The sequence below is a fragment of the Labrus bergylta genome, chromosome 14, assembly GCF_963930695.1.
Source record: "Labrus bergylta chromosome 14, fLabBer1.1, whole genome shotgun sequence".
Classification (NCBI taxonomy): domain Eukaryota; kingdom Metazoa; phylum Chordata; class Actinopteri; order Labriformes; family Labridae; genus Labrus; species Labrus bergylta.
In genome coordinates, this window is record NC_089208.1 from 12,660,301 (window position 1) to 12,675,693 (window position 15,393).

The 15,393-nt window shown below is 40.4% G+C and overlaps 1 protein-coding gene across 2 annotated transcripts in view; it reads right to left on the reverse strand.

Annotated features, from left to right (window-relative positions):
* Window positions 1-398: 398 nt before the first annotated feature.
* The window catches only part of ssh2b (slingshot protein phosphatase 2b), a 24,290-nt gene continuing 9,295 nt past the window's right edge, over window positions 399-15,393 (reverse strand). Inside the window, exons 1-14 of one of the 2 annotated variants that reach the window (XM_020635552.3) lie at window positions 12,569-12,990; window positions 10,302-10,414; window positions 10,129-10,193; window positions 9,906-10,027; window positions 9,754-9,819; window positions 9,560-9,625; window positions 9,171-9,365; window positions 8,772-8,865; window positions 8,420-8,548; window positions 8,005-8,051; window positions 7,655-7,801; window positions 7,242-7,442; window positions 5,303-6,326; window positions 399-3,895 (exon numbers count right to left, since the gene is read on the reverse strand). In XM_020635552.3, the coding sequence (XP_020491208.2) occupies window positions 2,588-3,895; window positions 5,303-6,326; window positions 7,242-7,442; window positions 7,655-7,801; window positions 8,005-8,051; window positions 8,420-8,548; window positions 8,772-8,865; window positions 9,171-9,365; window positions 9,560-9,625; window positions 9,754-9,819; window positions 9,906-10,027; window positions 10,129-10,193; window positions 10,302-10,414; window positions 12,569-12,696 (3,705 nt within the window). In that variant the 5' untranslated portion in view covers window positions 12,697-12,990 and the 3' untranslated portion in view covers window positions 399-2,587. Of the gene's footprint in view, window positions 3,896-5,302; window positions 6,327-7,241; window positions 7,443-7,654; window positions 7,802-8,004; window positions 8,052-8,419; window positions 8,549-8,771; window positions 8,866-9,170; window positions 9,366-9,559; window positions 9,626-9,753; window positions 9,820-9,905; window positions 10,028-10,128; window positions 10,194-10,301; window positions 10,415-12,568; window positions 12,991-15,393 lie in introns of those variants that run through there. The other variant, XM_020635553.3, reaches the window with a different exon arrangement.

The following is a 15,393-nucleotide window of genomic DNA, read 5'->3' on the forward strand; positions in this document are numbered from 1 at the left end:
TTCATCAATAGTGTCAATAGTTACCTCACAGGAAGTATATAATGGAGATAACCTGTTAGAGCTAAATTAACCAGGACAAAGGGAGAGTGTTAACCTTGTGGTGAGTGTGTTCACCTGACACTGCTAAATATAGAAAGAACAGCTGTAGTTATGAGTGTATTATTCATATGTAATAAAATATATCAAACTGGTTACTGAACAACACAATTAAAAACATCTATTTTATATTAAAGTCAGCTGAACATTGGTGGATTTTGAAATGTATTTGCAAGAAAATTGTACTTAGTATGACTTCTAAGTCATTTTGAATACGGCTCAGTTATGTCAAAAATGTAAACAGGTACTGTCGTCATGTTCTTTAAAGTATTATGACTGTAAATAACTGCAAAAACACTTAATCTCAATAATTGCCACTGTTTAATGGTCACAGTTGAAGCACATGATAGATAAAAAAAAAAGACTATGTACACTGAAGTTTTAAAATCAAACGAAATAGAAGTTAGGCTTTGACAACATACACACATACCCAACAGTTGCTACAATCTACTCATGCTCCCCCAAAGTAGCAACCATACATAGAAAAAAGCCACATCCAAATGAAAAAGGGAGTAAAGTGCATGTATGACAGACCTGCCTGAACAGACATTTCTGATAGACTGCAGAGAAGCTCCACTTCCAACCACAGGCACACTCCTTAAAAATGTGTACAAAAAAAGAGAGATAAAAACAAAAACTAAAGTGTACACCCACATTGCAAAGTTGTGCTACTCACTCACACACAGACACAAACAAGATATAAAAACATGTTCAGCTCCTACATTTTCAAAACTCACGATACAGACCATTACATCCTAAAGAAATAGCAGAAAAATCACAAATATACACTCTGCCTTAGCTCCGAACGGCCTAACCCCACACAGAAATACATACAGAAGATGTCCAGTTTGAGTGGCATACGAGCTGAGAGGTTGAAGAAGAGAGATGATGAGAAACATCACTTGTTGACAATGACACTGTAATTGTTTCTGACTGACTTTCCAGGAATCCAGAGATTGACTTTTGTGCAGGTCAGGTTTGGTTGAGACTTACTGAGGTATTGTGTAGTCAAAAAAAAACATTACAACAAACAGCAGGCCTTTTTCTCACACACTTGTTTCAACAAAGTTCTTTACAGCTATGCAAACGTTTTCAGTTGATATTCCTGTTGCCATCTCTACATACACATTTCTGAGAAAGCAACTCATCTGATGTGGCTGTGGTTTTAGCTGATCTCTTTTGTGCTTGGATTATAGACTGCATATTAAGATGGACGGAGAAACAGCTGTCCAGGAGTGAAGGCTGTCAAAAGATGTAAAACTCCTGCTGAATAGGTCACAAACCGGCCTCTATTAACGGAGCAAACAGATAGGAAATGTGTCAAACTATAAACTCTAAATGCCCGTCAGATACATTTTTCTTCACTCTGGTTTAGTCATGATATTTATCATTATCATGCTGTTTTGTGTTCAAGTCATCCTGTTTCACAGATGTTTCTTTTGAATTATTTTGATGCTAGAACCAGCATTAACTGCCATGATTGACAACTCTGTTGATGAATGCTGTCCTGCAGCACTGTGTCACCGGACTAACAGAGTACAGCAGAAACAGCTAAAGTAAAGGTAAATGAACACCAACACAAGAGTCATTTAATTTACATAAATGAGTGTCTGCTTCAAATCGGCACAAAAATCTGTTCCACTGTGGACTGTACCCACCTGAGGGATTTCTTGCCATTTCATCTGCCAATTTCCGTTTAATTTTAGTGGAAGCAGCGCGATGTTGATATTCTGGCTTCATCCTGTTCAATGGAAGGAGGCTGAGGCATGCTGTCCCTTTGTGTATACAGTCTATGGTTTGGATGCACTGCTGCTAGCAAAAAAGGTCTCAAGACAAAGTCTCTGATAAATCATTCCAACTTCATCTTTACATGTACATTTTGAACCGATTGTGAAGGTTTGTTTTGTTTTGAGCCAGTTAATTTACACATCAGATTGTACCAGAAGAAAAACTGCATCTTTTTTTTTTTTTTTTGTTTGCAACCCAGTACAACAAGCACATTTTGATGATGAGACAAGAAAAGACAAGAAGTGGATAACAGAGGCTACATTCCACCTAAGATCAGGTTGGATTATTCAGCCAACCAACAGAGATCAAGTACATTTATATCAAGTTGATAACTGTGAAACCAGCCATGATTGAATATGTGCAGGCTCAGGCTGTTAGCATCGGAAACACGATGGTCATTGGAATGATTGTTTTTGCTCCTTTCTGAAAAATGTTGATAACCCATCATGTCTTCCAATTTCCCCTATTTCAATGAACACAACCATCATAGCCTTTTCACTGTTCATTCACTGAGCCTCATATCGCAGATCTTCATGGGAAAAGCATACAGATAAGAAACAACTTAACACATCCTTTAAGGCAAGAGGCACTGGTTTGTTTTCGCTGAATAAATCAAACATATGCACTTGATTTGTGCTCGTTCTCTCGTTCTCTCCCTCTCACACACACACACACACACAAACACAAACACACATGGTGAGGGTTACATGGTGTGGTAAAGGGTACTACTAGCAGTTCTTTTTTTAAGCCGCCTCAGGGGATGAGTCCTTCCATATTGCTGCCTTGCTGTCATTAGCATCAGCCCAGGTAAATGCAGAGAGTCTTGGTCAGAGTTAGGTAGTCCCTGTGGATATGATGCTGGAGGTTGTGCAGGTGGAGAGGTTTCATGATCCTTATCAAGGCTCTCTGCATCAATAACGAGGCTTTCTGGTTGCTGTTGGGCTAAGGGGGGAGAGTTGTGGACCCGCTGTTTCTTAGACTCGTCGCTAACGGAGTGGGTTGAAGGTTCTGCTGTAGATGGAGCTACCGAGGTGCGGCTGAGCTCCCACTCACTCAGGTCATTTGCGAGCAACTCCAGACAGCCCAGTTTTGCCAAAGAGGCTGAGCGCTTCATAAGAGACGGGGGGGTCAGTCCAGCCTGGCGAATCCTGGCTTCCACTTCTCTGACCCTTTTCTGGATGCTGCTGCCTCGCTTTGGAGTGGTTCCAGCACTGAGCCCAAAAACCTGGTCCACACAGCAGATTCCGCCCATGCTCACCTGCTGCAGGAAGGCACCGAGCTCGCACAATGTCTCCCACGTCTCCCTCATGATAATGTCACCTTGAGGTCCATCTGTGGAGCACTCCCAGTCTGTGCCTGACTCGAGCTCTGTCACGCCCTCCAAACACAGGAAGTTCACTGAGGCAAATGGGGAGTGGGCAGAGCTGAGGAAAGGGGAAGAGGTAGAGAGCTTTCTAGTATCAGCAGGCTGGTGTTTTTGTCCTTTTGTGCTTCTGTGAGTATTTCCTAGATCACTCAACTCAATTAAATCTCCACTGTCCCTCTTAACTGGTCCATCCATCACATCTTCTTGCTCCTCCTGCATGCTGCTAACATCTGACACCTGTGAACCAACGGCTGTATCCTGGGTACTAGACATTGTAAAAGGGGTGACACTAGGTGGATTCCGCCGAGAAGAAGATACGCTGCTTGAGAGGGATGGTGGAGATGAGGAGAGTGATGGCGTCTCATGCTCCTGTTTCATTATCTGCTCCAGCTGTTTGGTGACACGTCGCACGGACACCCTTGTCAAGTCGCTGTGGAGACAAGCAGGATCTGCCTCCTCCTCCTCCTCTTCTTTGTTCCTCACTTCCTCTTTAACATTCTCAGCTTCCTTGTTTATCAAAACATCTGCAACCTCCGATTCCTGCCTCAACTTCCTAGCTTCCTGGTCCTCGGGGCCCTGAGGTGCTGGTTGACTAAGAAGGCCTTGAGATGCGTGCTCTGTGATCTGCACAGGAACCATCATTTCCTACAAAGATAGGAACATAATATGAATGATTATTCAGAGTTGATGCTAAATGAAAGTTTTAGTTTATCCATTAAGTTTTATCAAAGAACCTCTAAATTAAAACAGATTCAGATGTGAAAGATAATCTAAATGAAGAGTTCCACCGTTTTGCCACAAGGTGGCACCCCTGGACAGTGCAAAGATAAGATGTTGTGCGTTTAACAAGATTCTAAAGATTACCATCCAATCACAGTATCATTTTGCCAATCCATACTGCCTTACTTCTTTTTAAAAGCATTTGATCTCTTTTCCTCTGATCTGTTTACTGCTCCTAATATATTCATCTCGTTCAAAGTACTCTTCCAACGTCCATTATTTACTGGCCTTTAATGCTTTTATTTATTTATTTTTGTATATATATTTTTTTCAGGTTTTCAGGTTGTATTTGGTGTGTGCTATCTTCTCATAATCTTTCTATTACTTTGATTTTTTTATTTATCTATATTCCTTAATGCTTTATCTACTTTTCAAGCTCTGCCTGTTTTATCACTTTTATTTGCATGAATACTTGTAATCATTTTGTTAAATTTTAACTTTTGCTCAGAGGAGTCGGTAAAATCTACAAGAATATCTTCGACAAAAGATTGTTTTGTTACCTTCTGCTGCACTGCCTTTGGGCAGTCAGCTTTCTGTGTGAAAGCAACAACTCAGTGGACCGCCTTGCCAGACAATATGAAGTACTGTGATTCTATCAGCAGCTTTAAAAATAAACTTAAAAATCTGATGAAAGAATCTCAAATCTGGAACCACTAATCTTTGTATTACTGCATTTCAGCATTTAACTTGAATAATATATTGTGTGAGAGAGAGAGAGAGAGAGAGAGAGAGAGAGAGAGAGAGAGGAACAGCTCTGGGATACTCTGTTATGTTGTTATAGTTTATTTTATCATTATTTAATTTTGACCTGCCGAGGGACTGCTGATGTAAACTAGCTTTAAGCTAACTCTGGCACAATGCATCAAATGACAACATGTATGTCTAATATTCTACATGGTCCCTTTACAAATAAAAATAAGTTAAAACATTTTTTACAGACTTCTCTCTGTTTGGCCTGACTGTTGAATGTTTATACTGTTATCTTCCAGAGTTTCTGACTTTACTTTAGCGGTCAAAGTACTTTGTAAACATCTATATTTAAAGGTGCTTTATCAATAAAGTCATTATTATTATTATTATTATTATTATAATAACAGAAATATTGCCTTGGAAAAGGAAAGAAATAAATCAGCACACTTATGGACAAAGACAATTGAAAGACCCGGGAGATGCTTTGAAGGGTCTCTGTGACCAAAACTTGGACATTAATGTTGATTGGGAAAGTTAAATGAAAGTACAGCAGTTTTACATTTTTACAGGCAGAAGTCTTACCTTCAATTTTCCTTCCTCCTTCCCGCCACTAATCGGGACCTCCTGAAGTGGAGGTTGCTGTTCCTTTCCACAACTCTTCGGCTGGGGCGGCTGCTGTACAGCAGCACAGTGACTTTTACCATCTTGACTCATTCCTTTAAACTTTTCCCTGGCACTGAAAAAGTTGATGTGGTCTGCACTGTGTCCAAACAACATCTCACTGTCCTGTGGAATGGCACTGGGGTAGCTGATCAAATCACTAGTGGAGGAAGAATGGGCTACTATACACATCTGTTGGTCAGAGACTGTTTTTTTGACAGGCACTGGTGCAGACAGACATTGGGGTCCTGCTTGGTGCGTGCTTGGTGCTTGTGTTGTCGTGGGCTCAGGCACTGATACAAGTATGGGTTTTATCACAGGCAGAGAGCAGGATAGCACCTGTGGTTTGCCAACCTCGTCCATGCAGGCTGGAGTTGGGGATGGAGCAGGGGAGAGGGGGATGTGGTGGAAGGATGGAGGCGGGTGAGGCTGGCCCACTAAAACACTTTGTGCAACAGTCACCATATCTGTTTTCTGAAGCTCGGGCACCACAGTGGCGGCCCTTGGCTGGGAAAGGGGAGGCGATGACGGCTGCTCCTCAGAGTCACATGAGCCATTAGAAAGGGGGGGAGATAAGGGAGACACGGATCCAGCTGTCGACTTGGGACAGGGGGATCCCAACTTGTTGATCTGGACTACAGCAGAGTGAGAAGGGGCCTCAAAGCTGGATGCCAACACTCCTTCAGGGGCTGAAAATCTGAGCTTGTTGCACTGGATACCTGTATCAGGCTGGCTGGTGGAGTGTGTTGCTTTGCTTTTGTTGATTGGAGTTCCCAGTGACTCCAGCAGTTCTTTCACAGAAGGGCTTGGCGCGCTGCTGGCCTGGTTATGCGGGTCAGAGTGACCCAGGCTGTGTGGTTGGGCGTAAGACTTGGACAGCGGCTCATGGGCCTCAGATAGATCACTGTCAGAGTGAGAACGCCACAGTTTGTTGTGCCTCTGCTTGCTGTGGACGAAGGTGACAAAAGGAGTTGGGTTAAAGTCTGTTCATGTTACACCTACCATTTTGAGACCATAAATTCAGGAACTAAACATGCAGATCATTGTTTTAAGGTTAACATCCTCTTTGTCCTGTGTCACAGATAAATGAAATACAGTATATCATATGCACATTCCCCGAAACTAAGCTCTCCCCAACCTCTTCCAAGACAAAACAAGCTATTCTCAGTAAAGAAAGGTTAAAAATACAAGAAAAACAGAAGTACAGATTACCTGACTAATGCAACTTAGATGCACTGCAAATCACACACATCCCTGAAATAAATTATACTATTAATAAATAAATAAATTATAATAATATTAATAAAGCTTATGGTTTCATATAAGGCTAGTTCCTCTTAAGATAAAACAGCTATAGATGAATCAGGGGAAAAAAATGGAAGTTGATAAACTGCAGTTTCGTCTCCCTACAACATCTGCAGGTTTGAATGGGAGCTTTTTTTTAATTTTTACTATAACTTTCTATGTGACCTTAGTTTTAACAACAAGTAAAGGACTTCGGGAAGAATCTTTGGAGCTCTTAGATGCTTCAACAGTCGTAACAAACTTAAACAAAGCAGTGAGTGCACACTGTATTAGTCCAGACACTTTACATACATTCACTGGCCGTGCAGAGCACTGAGATATTTTCCAGAAGAGGATCAAGATATTACTATTTATCATTGTATCATAATTATTAGTCATTTGGGCCTTTCTGAGTGACATGTAGAAGTTATTTACTTGCTCACCGCAAGGCGATTAATGAAAAGACTTTCCTAGTTTGGGGACAGTTGCTCAAATTGTGTGAAAAAATAATTAATGAAACCCTGAAGCAAATATTGAAGTACTCTAAAGCAGGGTTGCTTTGTGTATCTTTGAGTACCTGGCCAGCAGTATGCCCTGATACTCCTCCAGCTGTCTCATGAAGGAGGGGTTAGGTTTGGTCACAGTTCGACGCTCCTTCACGTAATCAAATGCTTTTTTCAAGTCCCAGCCGTACTCCTTCATGGCGTAAGCAATCACTGTGGCAGCAGAGCGACTTATACCCATTTTACAGTGCACCAGGCACTTTGATCCAGCTTTCCTGGAGTGGACAAGAAGAACAGAGCACACATGTCAGCCTAATATTTTCTAAGTCTGATAGAAGTTCTGATTGAGTCTTTGTCTCATCAGCAGCTACACATAAATTCTAAAAAAAAACAAAAAAAAAAACATGGCTGACAGGAACTGGAAGAATGATACTTTTCAGAAACAAGATGATCTGAGGAAGAGAAAGTCATGAAATGTAAAACTCACTTGGCTCTGGATATAAACTTATAGGTGTCATTCCAATAAGCAAGCAGGTCTGTCGCCTCCTCATCATAAACACGGATGTTGTGGTACTCAAACACACCGGGGAAGAAGTTATCGATCTCCCTAGTTACATTCAGGATGTATTGAACCCTGAGAAAGAAAGAGACACGAACAAGAGGAGGCAGGAGAAGAACATGAGAGAGATTATTGGATGTGATGTTGGTACACACATGGCCTGTTTGGATAACAGACAAAATCTTTGTTCGGTCTTATTATATAAAACTGTTTTTTAATTGACTTTAGTACAGCCTGTACTGTGTAGTGGCTTTTGTTGTTTTAGCCCCCCTACTTACCCACTCTTCTGCAACTCTTCCAAATTGGATGCATTCCACTCAGATCCCTGTAGGAAACAAAAGCAATCCTCAGACTAGTTTGGAGCCTTCAACTGAGCTTTTCATAATGCTTTAATCCTGTAGCAGGCTGTCTTGACATCCAATGAGCACTCCAACCCAAACAAGAACAAAGTACCTTGAAATTTGTAGGAATTACACAAGACTATTTCATATTTTGCCAGTTTCCCAGACATAGATTAGACAAGAAGTACAAGAAATGTTCATGCAATTTACTTGAGATTAATGATAAATTATTTACATCTAAGAGCTGAGACATTTCCTATTATTGAATGGATTTATTTATAAATTTCAGATTCAGTTTTCTTGCTGTTCCTTATCCTGTAGACACGAGCAACTACACACTGAGACAACCTACCAAGAAGACGTGATCAAAGATCTCTGTAGGACTGTCCATCTGGCCCAGAATGACAATCATCTCGTTGTCGATGAACTCCTTAAACTCACGCAGGTTGCATGTCATGTGCATTTCCAGTGCTGTTCGGATCTGAGTAAAACACAAACACATAGATAAAATGTGAAACAGCAAATCCAAAAAGGCTTGACTGCAGGCCCTATATTTTCTTTTGAAAGCTCAACCCTGATGACTAGAGATCTCAAACATGGATCCAATTTGTCGCAAAGAATGAGATAAAAAGCTTTTCAAATTTCACTGACGACTCCCTCTGTTCAGGGTGTATTAGATTCCAGCATCAGAAGCCCTGACTCACCTCTTTGCAGGTCACATTCTCGAGGTCTTTCTGCATCATGATCTCCCTTAAACTGGATTTGATCTGCCGCTCAGTCAGCTCTCTTTCTGTAGGACTGCAGAAACAACATGACATTAAAATAGAATATAGGACGGAAGTTCAAGTTGTGGTTTCTGTAAATATGTTAAAGTAAACATGAGGATGTCTGATCACACTTTATTACACTGTACAGTATGTACAACACCTAAAGGGAAGGATAGTGATTCAATTTCTACTTTTTCATTCTTTACTGTTGGCATAAAGTATATCAAAAATCTAAAAAAAAACCTAAAGATACAAGATGAATATCATGATCATATTTTCTAGAAAATTTGATGAAGAAAGGAGGAAGAGACTCAAAAGTTGGAAATATATACTTACATGTCAGAGAAGAGCACTGGTGAATCGGCACGGTGTGACTGCACATCCTGCATGGCATTCCACTCATTGATGCGTACCTGGTCGGAGCAGACCCTGCTCTGATAGTAGCTCACCCAGGTGAGGAACAAGCTGCCTGGGAAGTAGTTGTGACAACGAGCCACCTCGCACGCTTTATGGAGTGACTGCAGGGCCGACCTGTGAGAGAGCACGAGAGTGAGAATGAGATGGGATTTTTTAGAGGCAGGAGATGAAGGGGAAATCATGACCAAAATAGATACTTTTAAACTAATGGCTTTAAATAGATACGGGCAAACAATGATGTGAAATGGAAGATACACAGTAGAAACCAATGTCTACCTAGTCGTGTGATGAATGGGTGTATGACTCACCACATGGCCTGCACAGAAACAGGCTTGAATACATGCACCCTGCTATCAGTTGACACACTGAAACCCCTGGAAGCAAGAAGAGAAGGAGAACAGAGGAAAGAGGTTCAATAAAGATAGACAGTCAGCCTTCTTGTCAGCCTGGTGTTTAATATGTTTTTATCTCTGTCATTAAAGCATGTTGTAATTTTTCTTACCCATCTCCGTCCAGGTGGATCAAGGTGTCGCTCCATAAAGGCAAAACCATACCAACAGAACAAGAGCTGGAAGGGAAGAAACAGATTACCATGTTATGCTCTTTATCATAACAAGGGGGGGGGGCACATATACGTGTGTGTGTGTGACTCACCTATCTACAGGACTGAAATCCATTCCCAACACCACGCTCTCCTCGGTGTCCTGACGACCGTTGGTTGAAACAACCACCATGTAGCGGGTGACCTGAGAGTGAACACTCTCCAAACGAACCGCCTGGAGCAGGAAAAACAAAATTAAAGTGCTGAAAGTTCACGCAAAATCTGAAGTTTGAAGTTTGTCTCGGTGTGTGTGTTTGTGTTATAAGGTGTACCCACCAGTTTGATGTTGTCCTCTGGTCTGAGGACAGTAAACATGGTTTGTAGATGTTGCTGGATGTCTCCTAGTGGGAGGAGAGGAATAAAACATCAGCTTTCATCAGATTCAACATTCACGAAAACTCATAACGATTAATTTAGTAAAACAGTTTGTTGTTGTGACAAAGCCTCACCTGCGTGTTTGCTCCGTAGCTGTGAGAAGCGAGAGGTGGAAGATGTGGTGGAGCCATTTCCTCGAGGTAGGAACAGAGCTGCTCCTTTAACTGTCAGGAAACTTTCACTGATGCTGGACAGAGAGAGATAGAAAGAGAGAGAGAGAAAAGAAAAAAAGTGAGTGATAAAAAAACTTTAAAATGATAAAAACGAATCCTTGAGGGAAGATCACGCAATAGACATTGTTGTGGGCTCAGGGAAATTGAGATTTTTATTATATTTATAGAACAAACTGTCCTAGTGCTGTCCTTGTAATGCTATAGTGGTGTTCTGGTGTGGTTGTTTTTAAGTCCTTACTGTATTGTTCTTCAGCATGAAAACACCTGCTAATGTAAAGAGTATGAAGGATTTATTCATCTATAAAGGTGAATGAGTTTCAATATTGCAGATTTAGTCTTGTGTTATCTTAAAAATTACACATGACATCCTGTACAAACATCATATGCTGAACTATAATGGGAAGATTTGTGTGCCTTTAAGAGCTCAGGACTTGACTCGACTGTGAGGTTGGCAGCAAACAGCAGCTGTCTCCAATAACATGCCGGCTTAACTGAACTGGACATGTTCATAAAATGACAGGGGGCACAACTAACAACAGGGTGACAACAGAGAGGACAAAAGGAAATGTTGACTCATTTTTTTTTTTTCTTGAACCAGTACACTTTCCTGCAGTTACAAATTGCAACTCATTGTGTTTTTGTAACAAGCAGTTACACTTTAAGTTTCACTTAAAGTCTAAATTTGTTACTTAAGACTTGGGGAAACGAATAAAAGCCATGGCTAAGGCTGAGAAAAAATAAAAAAGAGACAGGATGTCTCATTGTGTCTGCTCTGAGGGCGAGAGGGACAAAAATACTGAAGAAAAGAACATTCTAAAGTAAGAAAAGTAGACTTCAAATATTTGTGATAAAGAATGTCATACAATGTTGTATTTGATGTTAAGTTTGTTTTTTCTAACACAGTCTCATGCCACACATCTGTTTCCATCTCAACTTCTCTGATAGTGAAATTCAAACAATTTGTGACCATTTTGAATAAAACTGGATCTGTTGTTACAGCATCAAAGAGTCTTCTAGTGAAACTCTTAATGGTCAAGTGAAAAAGATAAGATAAGATATGATAGGATATACTTCATTGTCCCAAAAGGTAAAATAGTTTTGGACTTTGTCCTGCAGTTACAAGTTAATTAAAAAGTGAATAAATATAGATCATACAAAACATGTGAAAATTCCACATAAAAACACCTTCCTGTAGCAGTGACATATTGACATGTGCCATGGCCCCTTGGCCGATCTTATGTTTCCTCTTATATTTTCATATAATAGTGGAAAAAGCCTTGATGGCCAATAAAGGGATAAATAGCCATAGTAACACTGGCAAGAAAGACAATTAATGAAGCTAGTCAATGATGCTGAAACTACACACAAACCAAATTATAAAAAAAAAAAAAAAATTGTTCATTTGGATGCTAGACTGCATTGTGCATCTACTGAAAGGAGCCTCAGTCCTTTAACCTTTAACAGCTGAGTTAGCACTCTTTTGCCGAATGTAAATAATGGACATATGTCTCATGAAAGTGTAAATAAAAAGTAAATACAGACAAACTATGCACCACTTTTGTAAGTCAAACAAACAAGTGGCATTTGAATGCCAATTCTAAGAACTAGTTCTCCCTCAGCTGATAGAGAAATCACATCCCATCATTCTTAAAAAGATTCTGCTACACAGTGAGCCCTTTCAGCCGTGCTTCCACAGGATTGAATGAGGGGAAATCCATACGCCTGGTTCAAGAAGAGCAAAGACAGAAGACTGCATGCGAGTAGATAAGTATGGCATGTGGGAGGCATTTGACATGAAGCAAAAGGAAGGAAACGTCTTCCTGCGGACAGTGACTCTGCTGCTGCTGTGCTGTCACATCCTTCCCATGAAGATATCATGGGAATACTGCATGTCTGTGTCATAGCAGACCATTGTTACTGAAAACTCCAAAGCAGGTTAAATGAGAAACTATGTCAAAAGAGGATGTGAGAGGATTTGTCCAAGCGGGTTTAGTAAATAAGAAAAGCTGTCCAACCATTGACTGGTCTGGTACAAACTTAATGTAACTCTAATAGACAATCACACAGTGAAAATACAATAACCCCGAGATGTTCCTTTGAATCACAGGTAGGCCACTGTCACACAGCAAAGCCAGCGGGTTTCAGCAGAGTGTAACCAGTTAACTTACAGTTTAGAAATGTTCCCCTGAGATATCACGGAGTTCTCGGTGAAATAAGGTCTCATCTGCTCCCCGCAGCAGGCGCAGAAGCAGCCGGCGGATGTGCTCCGAGGCGCGGTCTCAACACCGGGAGGCATGGCTGCTCGAGTGGCGGCGACAAGGCGCTACAGAGGCGGACTGTGGTGGTTACCAAAAGACTACGATGAAGTGTGGGGCGGTGGGGTCACTCCGAGGACTTGAAAACACAAAAGATCGTCGAGCGGTACTAAATTTAATAATCTGGAAAGAACTAATCAGACGTTTTGCTTCTATCGAAAATCGATACTGAAGATTTTTTTAATAACACACGGTATTGTTGGCTAATATTGAGAGAAGGCCGATATGTTGACATATTTAGCACAAGCTGTGGCAGAGCAGGTGCCTCATAACATCTGCTGAGTGGTTCTGCCCCATTTGTCTGCAGCAGGCTGCGGTAAAAGTGCCGCTGAGGGGAGGAGACACGTGTGGACCAATCAGCGAACAGAGCGGTGTGTCGGCGGCTTCAATCAGGCTTCAATGAGAGGAGGGGGTGACGCATGACAGCCACCAACCACAACACTGCCGTTTAGACACGTCTCTAAGAAAGGCCTACCAGTAGATTATTTTCAAAGGTAAATCAATAAAACAAAAAAACTTTTACGAATGTTAATGTTGATTACCAAGTTAATGTGATTAAATGATGGTCGACAGATAGGCCTAATATTCCAAAAATGTATGACTATAGGCTAGAAGACAACGAGATGTAGCCTAAACTGATATTTAAGATTTTTCAAGTAATTTAGTTTAAACTATTCTCAGATCAAACTCAGAAGAAAATGGCTTCCTAAACCGACAGAGGTAAATAGGCTTCAGCTTTGTGGCTTAAGGTTTAGTCAACCGGAGATAAATACACTTACATGCAAGGATTTGGTACTTTATTGCCTAGTATCTCAGAAGAAAATTAAGGTAGGCCTAAATGTTCACTATTTTCTGTTGCTACCATTAGGGTCAAGTTAAGATATCAATTCAAATTTTCAGAAATTCCGCCTTGATTTTTATGAACATTGTCAAATTTTTTATAACTATCAACTTTAAGTCAATGTAAAGATCGGTCCAGGCTGAATGATCGGCTGAAACTGAACTTTTCATTCCATTTCACCTTAAAACATGGGCAGTAAGTGATTCGTGCGCTCCAGTACTTTCTTTAGATTCTGCCAGTCTGAAGGAGTCCTTTGAATTATTTTTTATATAAACTTTTCATTTAGGGAACCTGAGTTTCCAAAACTCCAAGTTGATTTATTAATTAGGCTAAAGATTTTTTATATTTTTTTAAGTTGGTGCCTTGCCTACTACCTAATTAAACTGCCATAAAAACATGATTAAGGCTGTGATTGCTGCCACTTTGGGTTAGATTTAGGCATCAAAACTACTTGAAAAGGTTGAGAAGAAGGCCAGGATTTGGTTTCAAATAATCCATCAGTGTTTGTTTAAGTGTTTATAGGAGACAAACATCTATGTGCGAGAAGATGACAGAGAAAGGCATTTGGACATGTGCAAGATAAAGGCAAATTAAGAGGCAGGTGTGGGAATCGCAGGGTATTTCATGATACGATATGATACCTTAAACAGCAGTTCTGCGATCATGTGTGTAGTGCAAGACAGCAATTTAATGATACATACCGATATTGAATAATACAAAATTGCACATTATGTAAATTGCAGTATTCATATATTTTTCTCTGCAATGTGTTGTCATTTACACCTCTCATCACACTTCATCATTACTACTTTATTTCACTTCTGTTTGACATTAGCTAAATGTCTTTTACCATAATTTATTCCTCAACGTAGATAAATCTGTTGACACTGTCCTCATTCACAGTGGCAAGAAAATCAGTTTGGAGCTCAACAGTTAGGACCAGTGATATGGTAATTGTCTGGAAAACTATATATTGCTGTAACAATATTTTGTCCCATCCCTATTCAGAAGGTAACGATCCTGGTTCCTGACACAAAGTGTAGCTGAATGAAAAGATGGAGGAATGAATCAGGAAGCATGATATGGAAGCAGCTAAAATCATTAATCATACATTTACATTCAAAATGACTTCATGGCATCATTTTCACAACTCTCGTTAATCAAGTTAAACCAAAAATGATAGCAGTAAAATCTTAAAGCTCCTGTGAGGAACTTTTGGTGCATGAAGATTTTGGCGTCCCCCTGTGGACAAGGCAGGACTTCTTATCTACCCTTTTGTACTGAAAATGTCTGTGTTTTTTTTTTGACAAAAAGAAAATTAACCCTGCTTTTTGTAACAATCAAATATATCCCTCACCTCAAATAATTGCAGACGAAAATGTAAAAATCGTTTGTTACAGTGGATTGCAGTTGATGACTGTCTGGCACCCGCAGCAGTGGTTTCAAGCTTTCAAGTCTTTCTCATAACCAGCTAAAACTACTCACAGCTTCTGTCAACTGTTAAGTTACGCAGGTGGATCCCTAGTCTTATTTTGCTTAAATAAGCTGTTGGATCATTCCAGTCAAATTACTAGTCAGGTCTGACAAAGTTGTTGTCAGGATCTTTCAGCACCAGCTTTTCCATCCCATCTCGACTGTGTGAAACTCAATATTCAGTTGTGCAATTGCTTTCCATCGTGACAGCCAGATACCACTAACAAAGCAACCCTACAACCCACTTTCTTTAGATTGACAAATACTGAACTAACTTCTAGCTCAGTCTCATAAACAACAACCAGCCAACGGGAATTGTTTTTCTTTATCCAAGCAGATTCTAAAACAGAGTCCTTATCTGTCA